General features: G+C 31.1%; 2 protein-coding genes across 3 annotated transcripts; one reads left to right on the forward strand and one right to left on the reverse strand.

Annotated features, from left to right (window-relative positions):
* Positions 1–580: 580 nt before the first annotated feature.
* On the reverse strand, positions 581–6941 carry Mats (MOB kinase activator-like 1). 2 transcript variants are annotated; one of them, XM_072019537.1, is made up of 5 exons: positions 6528–6941; positions 5423–5589; positions 5114–5341; positions 4880–5043; positions 581–4797 (listed from the first exon to the last, which is right to left on the reverse strand). In XM_072019537.1, the coding sequence occupies exons 1-5, from the start codon at positions 6539–6541 to the stop codon at positions 4717–4719; spliced, it is 654 nt and encodes a 217-aa protein (XP_071875638.1). In that variant the 5' UTR covers positions 6542–6941; the 3' UTR covers positions 581–4716. The 2 variants fall into 2 exon arrangements, with proteins under 2 accessions (XP_071875638.1, XP_071875639.1); XM_072019538.1 differs by lacking the exon at positions 6528–6941 and adding an exon at positions 5738–6373.
* A 606-nt stretch (positions 6942–7547) lies between these two features.
* Glo (heterogeneous nuclear ribonucleoprotein glorund) lies at positions 7548–13693 on the forward strand. The gene is made up of 9 exons (XM_072019522.1): positions 7548–7641; positions 8163–8440; positions 8510–8653; positions 9501–9639; positions 10893–11065; positions 11152–11345; positions 11430–11549; positions 11635–11734; positions 11848–13693. Exons 2-9 carry the CDS (start codon positions 8182–8184, stop codon positions 11931–11933), a joined length of 1215 nt encoding a protein of 404 aa, XP_071875623.1. The 5' UTR covers positions 7548–7641; positions 8163–8181; the 3' UTR covers positions 11934–13693.
* Positions 13694–13760: the final 67 nt, after the last annotated feature.

Below are 13760 nucleotides of genomic sequence, written 5' to 3' on the forward strand. Positions count from 1 at the left end.
TGAATAGCGAATTAGCATAAATTAGCAGCTCTATCCTTGTTACGTACGTTCTTCGACTCGAAGTAATTAACGTGTCATTCGTCGTTTTCTAATCTTTATACTTAGAGATTTACGTTTGAAACACGCCTTCAGAATTCTAGAGGATTGTAATTCCAGTGTTCGAAGGAACAACCAAGCGTTTCATTAAACGCGAAACTTTCTGTTTCGCTAGGCCATGCGAGCGTGAAAACCGCGCGCCAAGATTTCGCAAATTCAGTCACGTGTTAGGGAGCAATCTAAAAGAAAATTAGGATGTTGAATTAAAGTTCTGGAAATATTTCAAAAATATTTGCAATCTCGATTATAAAATTTATTAAAACTTGTTCATTAAAATTAAAATATGAGAATTCATATTATTTCTTAGAATGAAAAATAATGTAATTTATACATATGTTCCTACATCAGTTTCGAGTCTCCTTATGGAAAATATTCACCGACTTGGTAAATTAAAAACAAAAGTGAAAGGTGAGATGTAGCAACTTCAATTTCGAAATAGTAGGAAGAGAAAAGGGAACGAAGGGTTTCGTAAGAAATAATAGTCTTATGTTTACGGTTACGCGTGAGCTTTCGTTTATTTGAAAAAAATATTATTTACATTGCACAGATATATCACTAGCGTCGTTAAAAAAACGAATAAACAATCGGTATTCCTGAAAGCTCTTCGCACTTAGTTTTGAAGGAACAAACAATTTTTATTCAACTATCAATTATAATGACAAACTTGTCTTACAGTTAATATCCGAATTAATCCTCTTATAAACTTAATAAAAATCAATCGTTGAAATAATATGTTTCTTTTCTTTGAAATACACAAACAAAATCAATTATCATTAACAAATTATTCAATTTTTAAGTTGGGTCGGTAGTTCTTGTCTGCCTAAAAAAAAAAAGGTAAATACTTCTGTAAAATAGAAATTTTGACATCTAAGAACCTATCTGAGTCCTTAAAATATCTTTTATTCAACCTCCCTTTACACGCACTCTTCGCTTTTCTATTTTCTTCTTTTATTTGCTTACATTTACTTTAATTTTTCGTTCAAAATCTCGAAACAATTAGACGTTTCTTCAACTGGTGATCATATGAAAGAGCTTCCAGCGATGTCAAGGAAACGATCCTCAAAAAGATTCTAGATAAGAAAGATAAAAAAGAAAAAAGAAGAAAAAGTAAAAAGAACAGCACAAGCTTAAAGAGAAATCATATCTATATATATATATAAAATATCGCTTATCTTTTCAAGTAACAAGTCAGTCGAAAAATGTAACATACCGGGTTCGCGTATATTTTCAATTAAAAGAAACAAAGAGAGGTGACTCAAGTGCGTTTTGTTAAAGGCTATCGTTCAACGCCGATCTAACGACATTTAATCGTGTAAATTATTATATAAATAGCGATAAAAGCGTCAGTATCGTATATAATAATCATATCGATAATACTACTAATAATAAAAATAATAATAAGAGTAATTATAATTAATAACAGCATTACTTGTGTGTAAAATAATTTCTAACTGACAACGGTAATATATTCGAACGATCTCGCCCCTCTGACCTAAATATGTGATTAAGAAAGAAAAGAGAGAGAGAGAGAGAGAGAGAGAGAGAGAGAGAGAGACGAAATCGTGCTTGTTTGCTGCGAGAAAAGTTTTTTTTTTTCATTTTTCTATAAGGTACAATTCTTCCGGTCTTCTTAAGTACTGAATACAATATTATCGTCGATACGAGCCATTATTATTGTTACTTTTACTGTTACTTATATTCATTTTACATCGAGAAACACACCTGTAGACCATCGCGGAAGAAAGCCCATCTCGTAATCGTTCTCTCTTGAGACTTGTTTCATTCTATTCCATTTCTATTAGTTATTTCCTCTCGTTCATCCTTTCCTTCCTCTATCGATATATATTTAGATTATTACGAAAGCTAATTCGTTTATATCGTTTATAATAAAATACATTTATATTAGTCCTGGACCTCGTGAAATTTCTCATTGATCCTCGTGATTTACATGAAAAGTGATATCACATCGAGCAACCTCATATAATGTTTCGATCGTTTATACGCCAACGCCAGAGAGATAAGCAAAAACTCTAATCAGTGCCTGTTAAATAATAGCAGACCATTTTTCCTTATTATAAAAAAATAACATTTTGTTCCTTTCATTCGCTTCGAATGCTAACAACTTGCAATCTATGTCGCGATTTCGAATTCCATTAATTACAATGTTTCCGCTCGCTGCATCGTAATATTAGACTGTTTTGAGATAAGTTTTTCATGTATAGTCGCTAAACTGATAAGATATACAAGGAGAATTGCGATGGTAAACGAGTTCCTCTTTTTGGATATATCAAATTTTTATCAAAAATCCTAGATGCGTTATTTCCAATTAGTTATTTAAAATTTGACAACAAATCGAGCAATATTAGAAATTTGGAAACGTACGAGCCTTTCGGAGAACAAGTTGGTCAACTTCACTTTTTATAAATTTCTCGTCTTCATTACCTGTCCTTGTCCCTTCTGATTAACATTTAATTGTTAAAAAAGAAATGATTTTTTTAAACGATTTGTATTAATTTTAAATGACTTGAATTAATCTTTTTGGTATATTAAATGACAAGGAATTTTAGACTTACATAACAACACCTAATTCACAATTTGCATATAAAATAGTCATTGTATATGTAAACCATGAATCATAATAAACAAGATTGTATTAACATTTTTATACTAGATATAATACTAAACGAATCTTTCTGGACTTCTCTTATCAAGATCTTAAGTGAAAGATATCAAAGAAAGGTACAGCCACTACATCTCCTTGTATCTCTTCTCTGATTCAGTAATCACTTTATGCGCTACTTATCACAAAATAGCCTGGTCCATTGAAAGCAAACGTATGTCTCATGATCGTATAAGCAATAACTTCTTATCCTCCTATATTACTCCATTCAAACGATAGCCACTTACATGAATAGCAGTACGAAAACTTAGTTAAAATTTCACTCCGCCATACGTAAATGTAGCTCGTTACACAGAAATGCAAAAGTCCGATCATCACAGCAAAGGGCACAATGTGTGAACAGAAACTATCTGAGGAGTATTTTCTAGTTACAAGCGAATACAATGCATCCATTTAAATATTCGAATGCAACGGGTGCAGTCTCACCGCGCGTGAAAACAGCAAGCATTTACATTAATATATATGTATATATATTAACATCTCATCTCTGCTATAAGCGAGAAACCTATCGTACGTAGCTGAACGCGCTATAAACGAATATACGTTCTATTTGACATTTCTATATATCAAAATTGATTTCTTAATAGCGAAATAAATCATGTGTGATTGTTTATACTGTGACTATGCACATCACATATTTAGTATTATTTATACGAAAATGTTTGCCCTTTGCGTTTCTCCTGGGATACCCTGTATCCTTCGAATTAATTCTAACTTCTTTAGAAAACATGTTTCGAATCGAATCTATGATATACTTAGAAATGAAGTTATTAATTTTTGGTATATTCATGTACAAATGTTTTTATAACGTACGAGAAGCAATAATTTTTACATAAAATACCAAAAATAAAAAAAGCTGAAATGCAAAAAGAACTTTCCCAGTAACGCGACGCAAACGGCTTAAATATAATATAACATGCTTTCTAAAATAGAACAGACTCAAAAATTCACTCGTATAAAGAATAAAAGATATGGTGCGTATAAAATCCCTAACGCTATAAATAATTTCTATTGCAAGCGCTTGACACGATGATAATAATCGTCTAAACTAATTACATAGTATGAATTTTAATGTAAATAGCGTAATATTAACTTAATAATGTTATGTACTAACAATGTATAGTTTAGCAGTGATATAAAATGTTCAATATCAGGTTGTACCAATTCATGTCGATAATCAAAGGCGCAACGTTTTCACAAAGTTGTCGCAAATTTAAAAAAAAGATATAGAGATGCTATCGAGAGCATTCTTATTTTCAGACATTACGCGTAGTATCGTTTCTATTTATAAAAGTTACGATATTTCTCGAACTTTTACAATAAAACAGCATAATGTTCAATAGTATGAAAGTTAATAACAAACAATGAGAATAAGAAACGTAAGACCGAGTGTAAACGTTGTTTCTAACGTTTTTTTAAAAATGTAATCCATTTTATATAGTCGATATGAATTATTTTTTTCGTCTCTCACGCTAATCTTTCTTCTCAAAGTTCCAAGTATAAAAATTCGTTACGCGTAATAAATTACAATTTACCACAAAACATCTCGACTACTTAAGAAACAACAATTTTTTCCTTCTTTCAAGATGTAAAATAAAACGGACGAATTGTATCGAATGTATAACTATTTTACAAAAGTCTACGTTAATAATCCTCACCCTATCGATCTTTACTCTGTAATTTTAACGATCTCCCAAATAGACAGAACTCTGTTTTTATCGAGATTCGTCTTCGTTATAAAATGCGTAAATCAGTCACTCGTTTTTGTAAATGAATAAAATATGTTATGTAGTACAATACCAGTGACTCCTGCTTCGAGGCGATGATCGCGTTAGCAATGAATTGGATTAGTTAAATAACATGCACAATTACACGTTTGATTAAAAAGATAGCACGGGTGAGAGTCTTTGGAGGAGTTTTCGGTTGACGATCAAAATCGTTCATCGGGCGTCCTTCGCTGTTAACTTCTCTATTAATTCTTGCAATGGCGCCAATTCTCTTCTTTCTATCAAGTTAAATTCCTACAACAAACGAAAGTAATAAAAGATCATAATGGAGCATATCTATATTTGTTGAAGGTTCATTTAGTTTTGAGTACTTTACCTGAACAAAAAAGATAAAATGTTTGAATGAAGTATTTAAATGTGCTTCTTCACCAAGCTGAACCACTTCGCTGAAGTGTTGATGATAAATATGTGCATACACTCTGAATAATCTTTTCAATATTGTCTTGGCAATGGACAAGAAATTTTTTGGAAAAGGGACTCCTAAGAGATTATAATTTTATCAGTATATCAAATACGAAATTATCTTATCCAACAAGATAATGTGACTGACCGATTTTTGAAGGAAATAGGGTTTCATCATCTAACTGGTCCTGCACCCAAGTCATTAAATAATCAATGTACTTTGGTGCAGAACATTTAATTGGCTTTTTCACAGTATGCCCATCAGCCCAATGGTATTCGTATTTAGGTCCTGCAGACATGATGGGACAACTTTCTTCTGTACAGAACTCTGTAATAGTGCCATATAACATATTGATTTGGTTGAAAAAATCAACAGCTGAAACAATATAAAAAAGTTAGTTGTAATTTGTTAGTTATTACAAGTTGGAATATACAATAATATGCTTGTAGTACATACTATTTACTGCAACCCATTCATTTAAATCTTCACCTTCTGGGAGCATAACTGCAAGTCTCAAATTTCCAGAGCCTAGAGTGGCTGCTGCATGCTTCATCAAGTCATATTGATGAGTTCCCTCAGGGATATTCTTCTTTGGTTTAAAGGTTTTCGAAGACCTGCTTCCACTTAAAAAGCCATACAAATATATTTCAATAATTGTTGTATTTATAAAAATACAATATTATATTTCAATAATAGTTAATTTTTAGACATTTGTATTAATTTCTATATTAGTAAAAAACACAATCAGAATTAGAAAATTTCTATTTGTACCTATATTTTTTACATTTTTGTTTATATGTTCAATTGTTTACAGATTGAAGCATTTTATTATAAATCATATTCGCAATTCGATTAAAGACAAAAACAAACATCAGTTGATCATATGTATCATTCGAAATACAAATACAGGAAACGCATAAATTTAACGAGTGACCAAAACGATGTTTAGGGCGGATATGACAAATCGATCGGCCACAATTGCAACTAAGAACTTGCCCGATATCGCATCAGGAGCGTTTAAAAAAATTCTACTTCCACGGTGCAATCCGCTGCGATAAGATATGTCCCGTGGCGATTAATTTGACGTGTGACGAATATGCGCGCGTGCAACAGAGCACGAGTGAAAGCATTAGCTAAAAGAGAGGGCTGAAGATCGTGTGAAAACGGAGGATTTTTCAAAGAAATTATGGCATCATGCTATTTTTAGATATCCACAGATTGGTCGATCGCGATGTACACGAATTCAAGAGTACATTGGGTCGGTTACCTAAATTAGCCGAGAAGGTAATATTTACGAAACTGGTTGACCAGTTTCTGTCAATATCTGCTCTCACTCCGATCGGTCTATGGTAACAAATCATCGATTCCTTCTTTGCTGTCATTTGTCACTTGCAAATAACATTGGTGTGATATCAGGCGATCGATTAACAGGAAAACATTGAGTGTTCGGTAAGCTTACTTTTTTGAATGCATCGGAAATTTAATGTTACGATATCAAAAAGGTAAAAGCGTTATAGTAGAGTAAAAGTCGATTTTCATTGGAAACGGAAAAAAAACTTACAATAGGAAGCTCATTGTGCACTCCTGGATGACCTGTCGGTGAAATTCAATTTACTGCTACACGGCTGCACGTGTCGTTGATTTTTGCAATATTCTACAATATTATGAGATGTAAGCTGCGAACGATCCTTCTTAACATGCACCATACACTCTCTCCCGCGACAGCACGATAGACGTTTTGTCAACTACCTTTTCTGCAATCACCTCGACTTCAATCCTTCCACTGTTGAACGGGATTCTACTTCTTTAGATTCGGTCACGACCTCTATACAGACGTGATCGCAGACACACAGTTTCTAATTTTTCCTGTTATTTTATGATTTATATCATTTCGACGTTTAAAATGTCTTAGCCTCTGCGAAAATCGCAAATTATATCGATATACTATTTAAGTAACTATAGTACAAATATTTTACTATGTGTAGCACGATCGATATAGCAGGTAAAAAATATAGATTGTCAAAGTTAAATGAATTTAGGAACGCTAACATGGAGGACTTATTAGTATGCGTATTCGCCTTAATGCATTTCAAATATGACCACAAATCTTCTCTAATATTACTGGCGCGAATTTTAAATTTTATAAACTTCTAATGTGTACTTTTCTTTAGATTCCTTCCCATGCTCCGAACCAATGAATTATTCACTTTCTCAACAATTCTATCCTGCTTTAATCATGTTCTTCTTCGATCTTGTCTTGCCAAAATAGATTTTATTTAAAATTAACGTCAAAAATTTTAGAGCAGATTCACAACTGTATTTCTAATCATCTAAATTTTTATAATATTAATATATTTCGTTATATTTGAAAAGAATATATTACATTTTGATTATAATATAATTGCAATTTTTTTATTTAAGTTGATGAAATATGTTCGTTTCATATGGCAAGTGTATTCGTAAAGTAATAACTAAGACTAACTCTAAAGATTTCTAAAGAAACCAGGGATTTTATATACCATAATGTTACAATGTTTATAAACCAGCCATTAGTTTCGTTAAGATAAACGCCATTTTGCAGATAGTTTCGCAGAGCGTGGCGTTGGATAAGCGTTTGCTGTCAATTAAACTTAATTCGTGATTCCTTCTAACTTGTAGATCAACATTAAGAAACCGTAAGTATGAATAATAATATTTACAATATATGAAATGAATATATTTTGGTGGTATAAAACAAAAACTAGTATATTACCGATACGAACAATTCTTCGGTAAAGAAATATTTTTTTTTCAAACTTTTCTTCCGACTATATTGCAATGTTGTATTTTTTTACGTATATATGTATTTATTTATTTATTTATTCTTGGAATCTCAATAAAAAGTTACGAAATGCTATATTTTCACATTATTTTAACATTTTGTTGGATATTATTGACCTTCAAATTCTTGAATGACTGTTCTCATAAATTTACTATTGCGTAAATGATGCAATATCTTTTAAATACAGCGAAAATTTAAACAATAAAAAAAGTAAAAAGGAGCAAATAATATACAACTATTTGTTATAATATATTGTACTTTAAAAATAAATAATAATTATAAAATAATCATGCTGTGTATTTATATTGTTTTTGATTTAATATTTTATAATATATAGGAAAATATCAGGATATATTTATACAAATTATAACATAGTTTATTTTAGACTACAATCATGTCGAATGGAAGTGGGGACCATGATGATGAAGGCTATGTTGTTAAACTACGTGGACTTCCATGGTCTACTACTGTTGATGAAATCATGAAATTCTTTAGTGATTGTTCTATTACAAATGGTAAAAATGGTGTACATATGACAATGTCAAGAGAAGGCCGTCCAAGTGGAGAGGCTTATGTAGAAATGGATACACTTGAAGATATTGAAAAAGCTTGTAAAAGAGATAGGGATCATATGGGTCATCGTTATATAGAAGGTTTGTTATAAAACATATAAAGGTAAAAATATTTAAAAGATATATAATAAAATATGTCTTTTATTATAGTCTTTAAAGCAAAAAGAGGTGAAATGGAGTGGGTAGTCAAGAGAAGCGGTATGAACCTAGAGAATGCCATGGATGATGGTTGCGTGAGACTACGTGGTCTACCATTTGGCTGTTCCAAAGAAGAAATTGCTCAGTTCTTCTCAGGTATTTTATACCATACATTCAAACCTGTATCTTTATTCAGTTTTTTATATTATATATTACTAGAAATTCACTTACACCTTATTGGCGATCAATGTGTTTTGTTTTTTCTTTTATTTTTTATAATAAAATTATTTCCCAATCGTTTGATTTTTGTTAATCAAATAAAAATCTTGAATCACAGGGACTAAATGCTTTTGATGGTTATGATACATATGAAGTATATAAACAGCACACCTTTTTGTGTCTTCATAATTTAAAAGAATGGACATAGGTGTTGGAAATTAATATACAAGAGACATATATCCTAGAATTAAATTATTAGAGAATAAATATGGGAATAAAAGTATCTGGCAAAACAATACACATATTACAATAAAAGTGTCCAACATTTCACTAGTTTTACATATAAAAGTATAAAATTTGTTTTATGCCCGTCCCAAGCAGTGTCTCTGTGTTTCTACAATCATCAGATGGCCTTAGTTAAGATTTAAGGAAGTAAAGTCCCTAAGCTTTATAATCCTTTATAGACTTGGAAAAGGAACATTTATTATAATTTCCATGTGTGTTTTATATAATTGTATAAAAATATCCTTATATTTGTTTTATTTATATTTTTATGTTTTGTATATAGAACTTAATTCTTAACTTCGGCATAGTTAACATTTTCTTCTGTTTTGACTTAATTGAGAAAAAATGTCTATATTTCTGGAGCGAGACGTTTTGCACATAATGTGCAAAGGATATTTTAAATCTTGCTTCTTTATAAGGGTTTTAAATAAACTGACGATACTATAATTAATAATGGGTGTTACGCTACAATGTCGATGTTTGATTATGTGTGGGTCAGGGTTGGAGATATTGCCGAACGGGATTTCACTACCGACAGACTACACGGGCCGCAGTACTGGGGAGGCTTACGTTCAATTTGTTAACAAAGATGTTGCGGAGCGCGCTCTGCAGAAACACAAGGAAAAGATAGGACACAGGTGGGGCACTGACGCTAGCTGGGTTTGGGTATACTTATGACTTTTCAATATCATTTTATGATCGTAGTACATGTAGGTATATAAATTTTGTTAGTAAATAGCGGGAGCGAGTTTTTATATAGATGCAGTTTCTTTAATATTTTATTTTACAAACAGAAAACTATTATATAAAATAATTTACTTATTACTGCAAATAATCTGGAATGAATTATATTATTAAAACGTATTTACTAATTTTGCATTCGCATTATTCTATTCATACGCTATTATGGAAATTAATTGTATAAAGAAACTGCTTCTCTTTCTAAACACGAATAAAAGAAAGTTAGTGGTACGTAAGCGAAAGTACTGTTGGCCCAACTGAAACCTATGGGTGGGTGCCGGGCGGGAGGTACCCCCTTACATCGTCACCAAATCCCATGGGAGGTGGGTAGGGCTAACCCAGGATGGGTGGGCGCTACGGAGGTAGTAATCATCGATCTAATTTGGCACACCTGTTTGACAATTGCACAATTGTACGTTTTATGCGAGACAATGTAATAATCTGAACTCAAAGGCTTTGCACAGTTTTTCTTTTGTAACATCACTATTTATAGTTGATACATACAGCTCGTTAATTGCACGGAAATATTTTATTATCATTGTCATACGATAAGATATGCTAACTTCAATTATTTTAGCTTTTTTCCTATTTTTTTAAATTAAATATTTAAATTCGGAGTACTTTCTTTTAGTTGTATCGCTTCTCGATACTTATATATTGTTTACCCTATCTCTCTTCCACTCTCTCTTTCTCTTTCTCTCCTGAGTTGCATAAAGTGCAATTGTAATTGTCATATACCTGAGGATCATCAGCATCTCAATGGCTAGGGTGACATAAGATACATCAGAATGCAATGTCACCGAGGGAGGGTATCTACACACAGGTTTAATAAATATGCGGAGGTGTAGTATGAACAGTTAATCCATTACAAAATTCTCAGTATGGATTTTTTCTTCGAATCACGTCGTTTTTCTTTTTATTTTATTTTTGTTTTCTTTTAATCTCCTAATTTTTTATATTGGAACAATAATTATTTAGTTCCGTTACGTGAAAGGTTATTTTCTTCGTTTAAAAGTGCGCTCTAAAATTAAAATTTTATGCTCATTGATATTTTTGCATTAAATTTTCTCTTATTTGAGAAGGCAGCCGACTATATGAACGGCAATAATATTTAAACGAGAATAATAATAATTAATATTAATCTTAACAGATACATCGAAATCTTCCGAAGCAGTTTGTCCGAAGTACGTGCTAGTATTGGACCGAAAATGCGAGGTGGGCCAATGGGTGGTTTCAATCAGAGACCAGCACCCTATGACCGAGGCTCTCGTTTCGGAGGGATGAATCGTTTTAGCAATAATAGCAGAGGTTCTAGAAATAGAGGTACTACACGAATTCATTAGTTATTTAAAATGTGAAATGTCACTTATTACATCATTTTTCTCTTATTATTGTTTAATATGTTTTAGACTTTGATGGTGGTCCATGGGGAAGTGGTAATAACTTCGATTCACGCGGTGGAAGCATGGGTATGAGAGGTGGTTTGGACATGAAAGGTGGGAACTTCAGGGGCAGCGGTGATACATGGGGTGGTAATTCCGGTATTCATAGTATACATATGCGTGGATTACCATTTAAAGCTACCGAACAAGATATAGCTGATGTAAGTTTATAATTGAATGAAATAAATGTAGAACATTTTATTAAGTTAATATTTTTATAATGAAATTTGGTGGTATAATTGTAGTTCTTCAGACCTATCGAACCGGTAAATGTTCGAATTATTCTTGAAAATGGAGGACGTCCTTCTGGAGAAGCAGATGTAGAGTTTGCAACTCATGAGGAGGCTGTTAAAGCCATGTCTAAGGTTATTTGAATAAATATAATTGACATTGTGATTTTCAATTAATAATTTTATATATTAATTATTTTCTGTCATAATGTTGTTATAGGACAAAAGCCATATGTCTCATAGGTATATTGAATTATTCCTAAATTCAACTGGTGGTTCAAGTGGAATGTCTCTGGGTGGTATTGGAAATTTCTGCGGAGGTACTTCCTAATTTCTTTTTTATTATTATCTATTCTTTAACATTCTCATCCTTATTAAATTTTTACAATTTTGTTATATTAAGCAAATATTAATTAAAGATTTATACTGCTAGGTTTGGGTAATAACTTCAGGCCTGGATATTCTCCAAACAGAGGCTTCAGCTCTCAATTAGGAGGAAGTAATTATAATAGTTTTTGAGGCCGGATGTCGCGTTTCTTGCGCTATCGACGATAAAATATCTCTTAAATCAAAGATTTATTGGATTATAATTATCACAATGAAATTTTATTTTCATATTACGTTCAGTTAAAGGTTAATTACTGTTTCTCTGTTTTGCGTATTACGTACGAAATCATTAAATAGAATTAAAAAAGTTTGTTTGAGTTCGACAAATATTAATTAGTTTAACGTTATTTTAAGGGGCGAATTTAGTTGATCGGAATTTATTATAATTCTGTTTAATCATCATTCGTTTTTGAGATAAAATATTAAGCGTTATATTATAAACTCTTTTATCAAATTATTGATATAATACGTATTTCAATTATAATGATCATAAAAGACAAATTATATTTTTCATATATAATTAGTATGATTTCATTGAATCGTAAAAATCTAAGTCACAAAAGTATATAACTTTTGTTCTTTTTTTTTTCATTATAATATCATTTTGATGCATTGTACATCCACCATTTCATTAAAACCTCACAAAAGTGTTCCAAATTCTAATATTAGAGAATAAGCATATTTATAAATTATATAACAGCTTCGACATCATGTTATTTGTCAGAGTTAGAAATATCAGAGTTTGCAATCGTACAAGGATAGTTAGTTTATATCAAAACACAAACAGTTCAACAATTACGATTCATATTGTAATATATTTATCAAATAGTAATTCACAGTTACATCCAGTATAATAGTTTATGTTAACCCTGTCGAATATTATTACTCTAAATAATACGTGAAGTTCTTCGACTATGAACTCATGTTTAATGATATATACACGATATTATTAAAAAAACTGAGAGTATGTTAAATAATTCGGTGTGTATTAATATTTTGACTGCCACGTTGATCATATATCACCGGCTACGGTTTCTCTTACGCCACGGTGGTCATTGGTAACCGGTCATTTGTAATAATTCTTATAATTGCAAAAATTATAGTTAGGGTATTTTGAATATAACAAAATAGAAGATACTTTGAAATAAAAAGTGCCCCATTGAATAATTAAACATTTTTATTAGAACATCAATAAAAAAAAAAAAATGAGAACAAATCTTGCATCTAACGGTGCACTGTGTTTGCATCCATATCTTTGAGGGATAATCTACGAATATTATTATAAACACACCTCAAAAAATAATCATAAATGCTGCTTTATAATCATATAAGATAAATGGTTCATTGGGGAAGAATGTTGTCTTACATGATCAATTTATTATTATTTTGCCATTATATGCTTCGAATAATAAAAATACTCCCGTGGCGTCCTGAGCGAAACATGTGATTTCGGCGTGGCAGTCAAAGTGTTTACTACTACTGGGCTCTACTCCACTTTTGGCATTTATAAAGATTATAATTGCTTTTGAGTCAATTTTACTTGTAGTATGTGTAGCTCTACAAGTTTTCATGAGAGACGTTCACATGAAAAAAAAAAAAAAAAAAAAGAAAATATTACAAAAAGATACAAATGTAATATTTCATTATATATAAGGAAACAGAGACAAAATACTCCTTATCTTTCATTGTGAAAATGAATGTTGTAAACAAAACAGAAATGCTTGTATTTGTTTAGGACCTTATATTTTGTACGTGAAAAAATTCTATATTCAAATAATAATAATAAAATGTATCCTTATAAACTTATCTTGTGCATGAACTTAATAGGAATGACGTATGTTTGATGTGACCTGTGTTTTATAAAGCATAGCAATAAACGTTATCTTCGTGATTGAAGGCCTTTATTCATATCGTGTTGTACTTAATAAGTGATTAACTAATTTATTTATTCAATTAAAA

This window comes from Bombus fervidus, chromosome 16, assembly GCF_041682495.2.
Source record: "Bombus fervidus isolate BK054 chromosome 16, iyBomFerv1, whole genome shotgun sequence".
NCBI lineage: Eukaryota > Metazoa > Arthropoda > Insecta > Hymenoptera > Apidae > Bombus > Bombus fervidus.

What these genes read in the sequence shown, in the direction of transcription:
- Glo (XM_072019522.1), top strand. Translation starts at nt 8,182, where the DNA reads ATGTCGAATGGAAGTGGGGACCATGATGATGAAGGCTATGTTGTTAAA. An exon ending in CCGAACAAGATATAGCTGAT is followed by an intron (nt 11,346 to 11,429) that starts GTAAGTTTATAA and finishes GTATAATTGTAG; the next exon opens with TTCTTCAGACCTATCGAACC. An exon ending in CTGTTAAAGCCATGTCTAAG is followed by an intron (nt 11,550 to 11,634) that starts GTTATTTGAATA and finishes ATGTTGTTATAG; the next exon opens with GACAAAAGCCATATGTCTCA.
- Mats (XM_072019537.1), bottom strand. An exon ending in TGAATGGGTTGCAGTAAATA is followed by an intron (nt 5,342 to 5,422) that starts GTATGTACTACA and finishes ATATTGTTTCAG; the next exon opens with CTGTTGATTTTTTCAACCAA. An exon ending in CCTATTTCCTTCAAAAATCG is followed by an intron (nt 5,044 to 5,113) that starts GTCAGTCACATT and finishes ATAATCTCTTAG; the next exon opens with GAGTCCCTTTTCCAAAAAAT.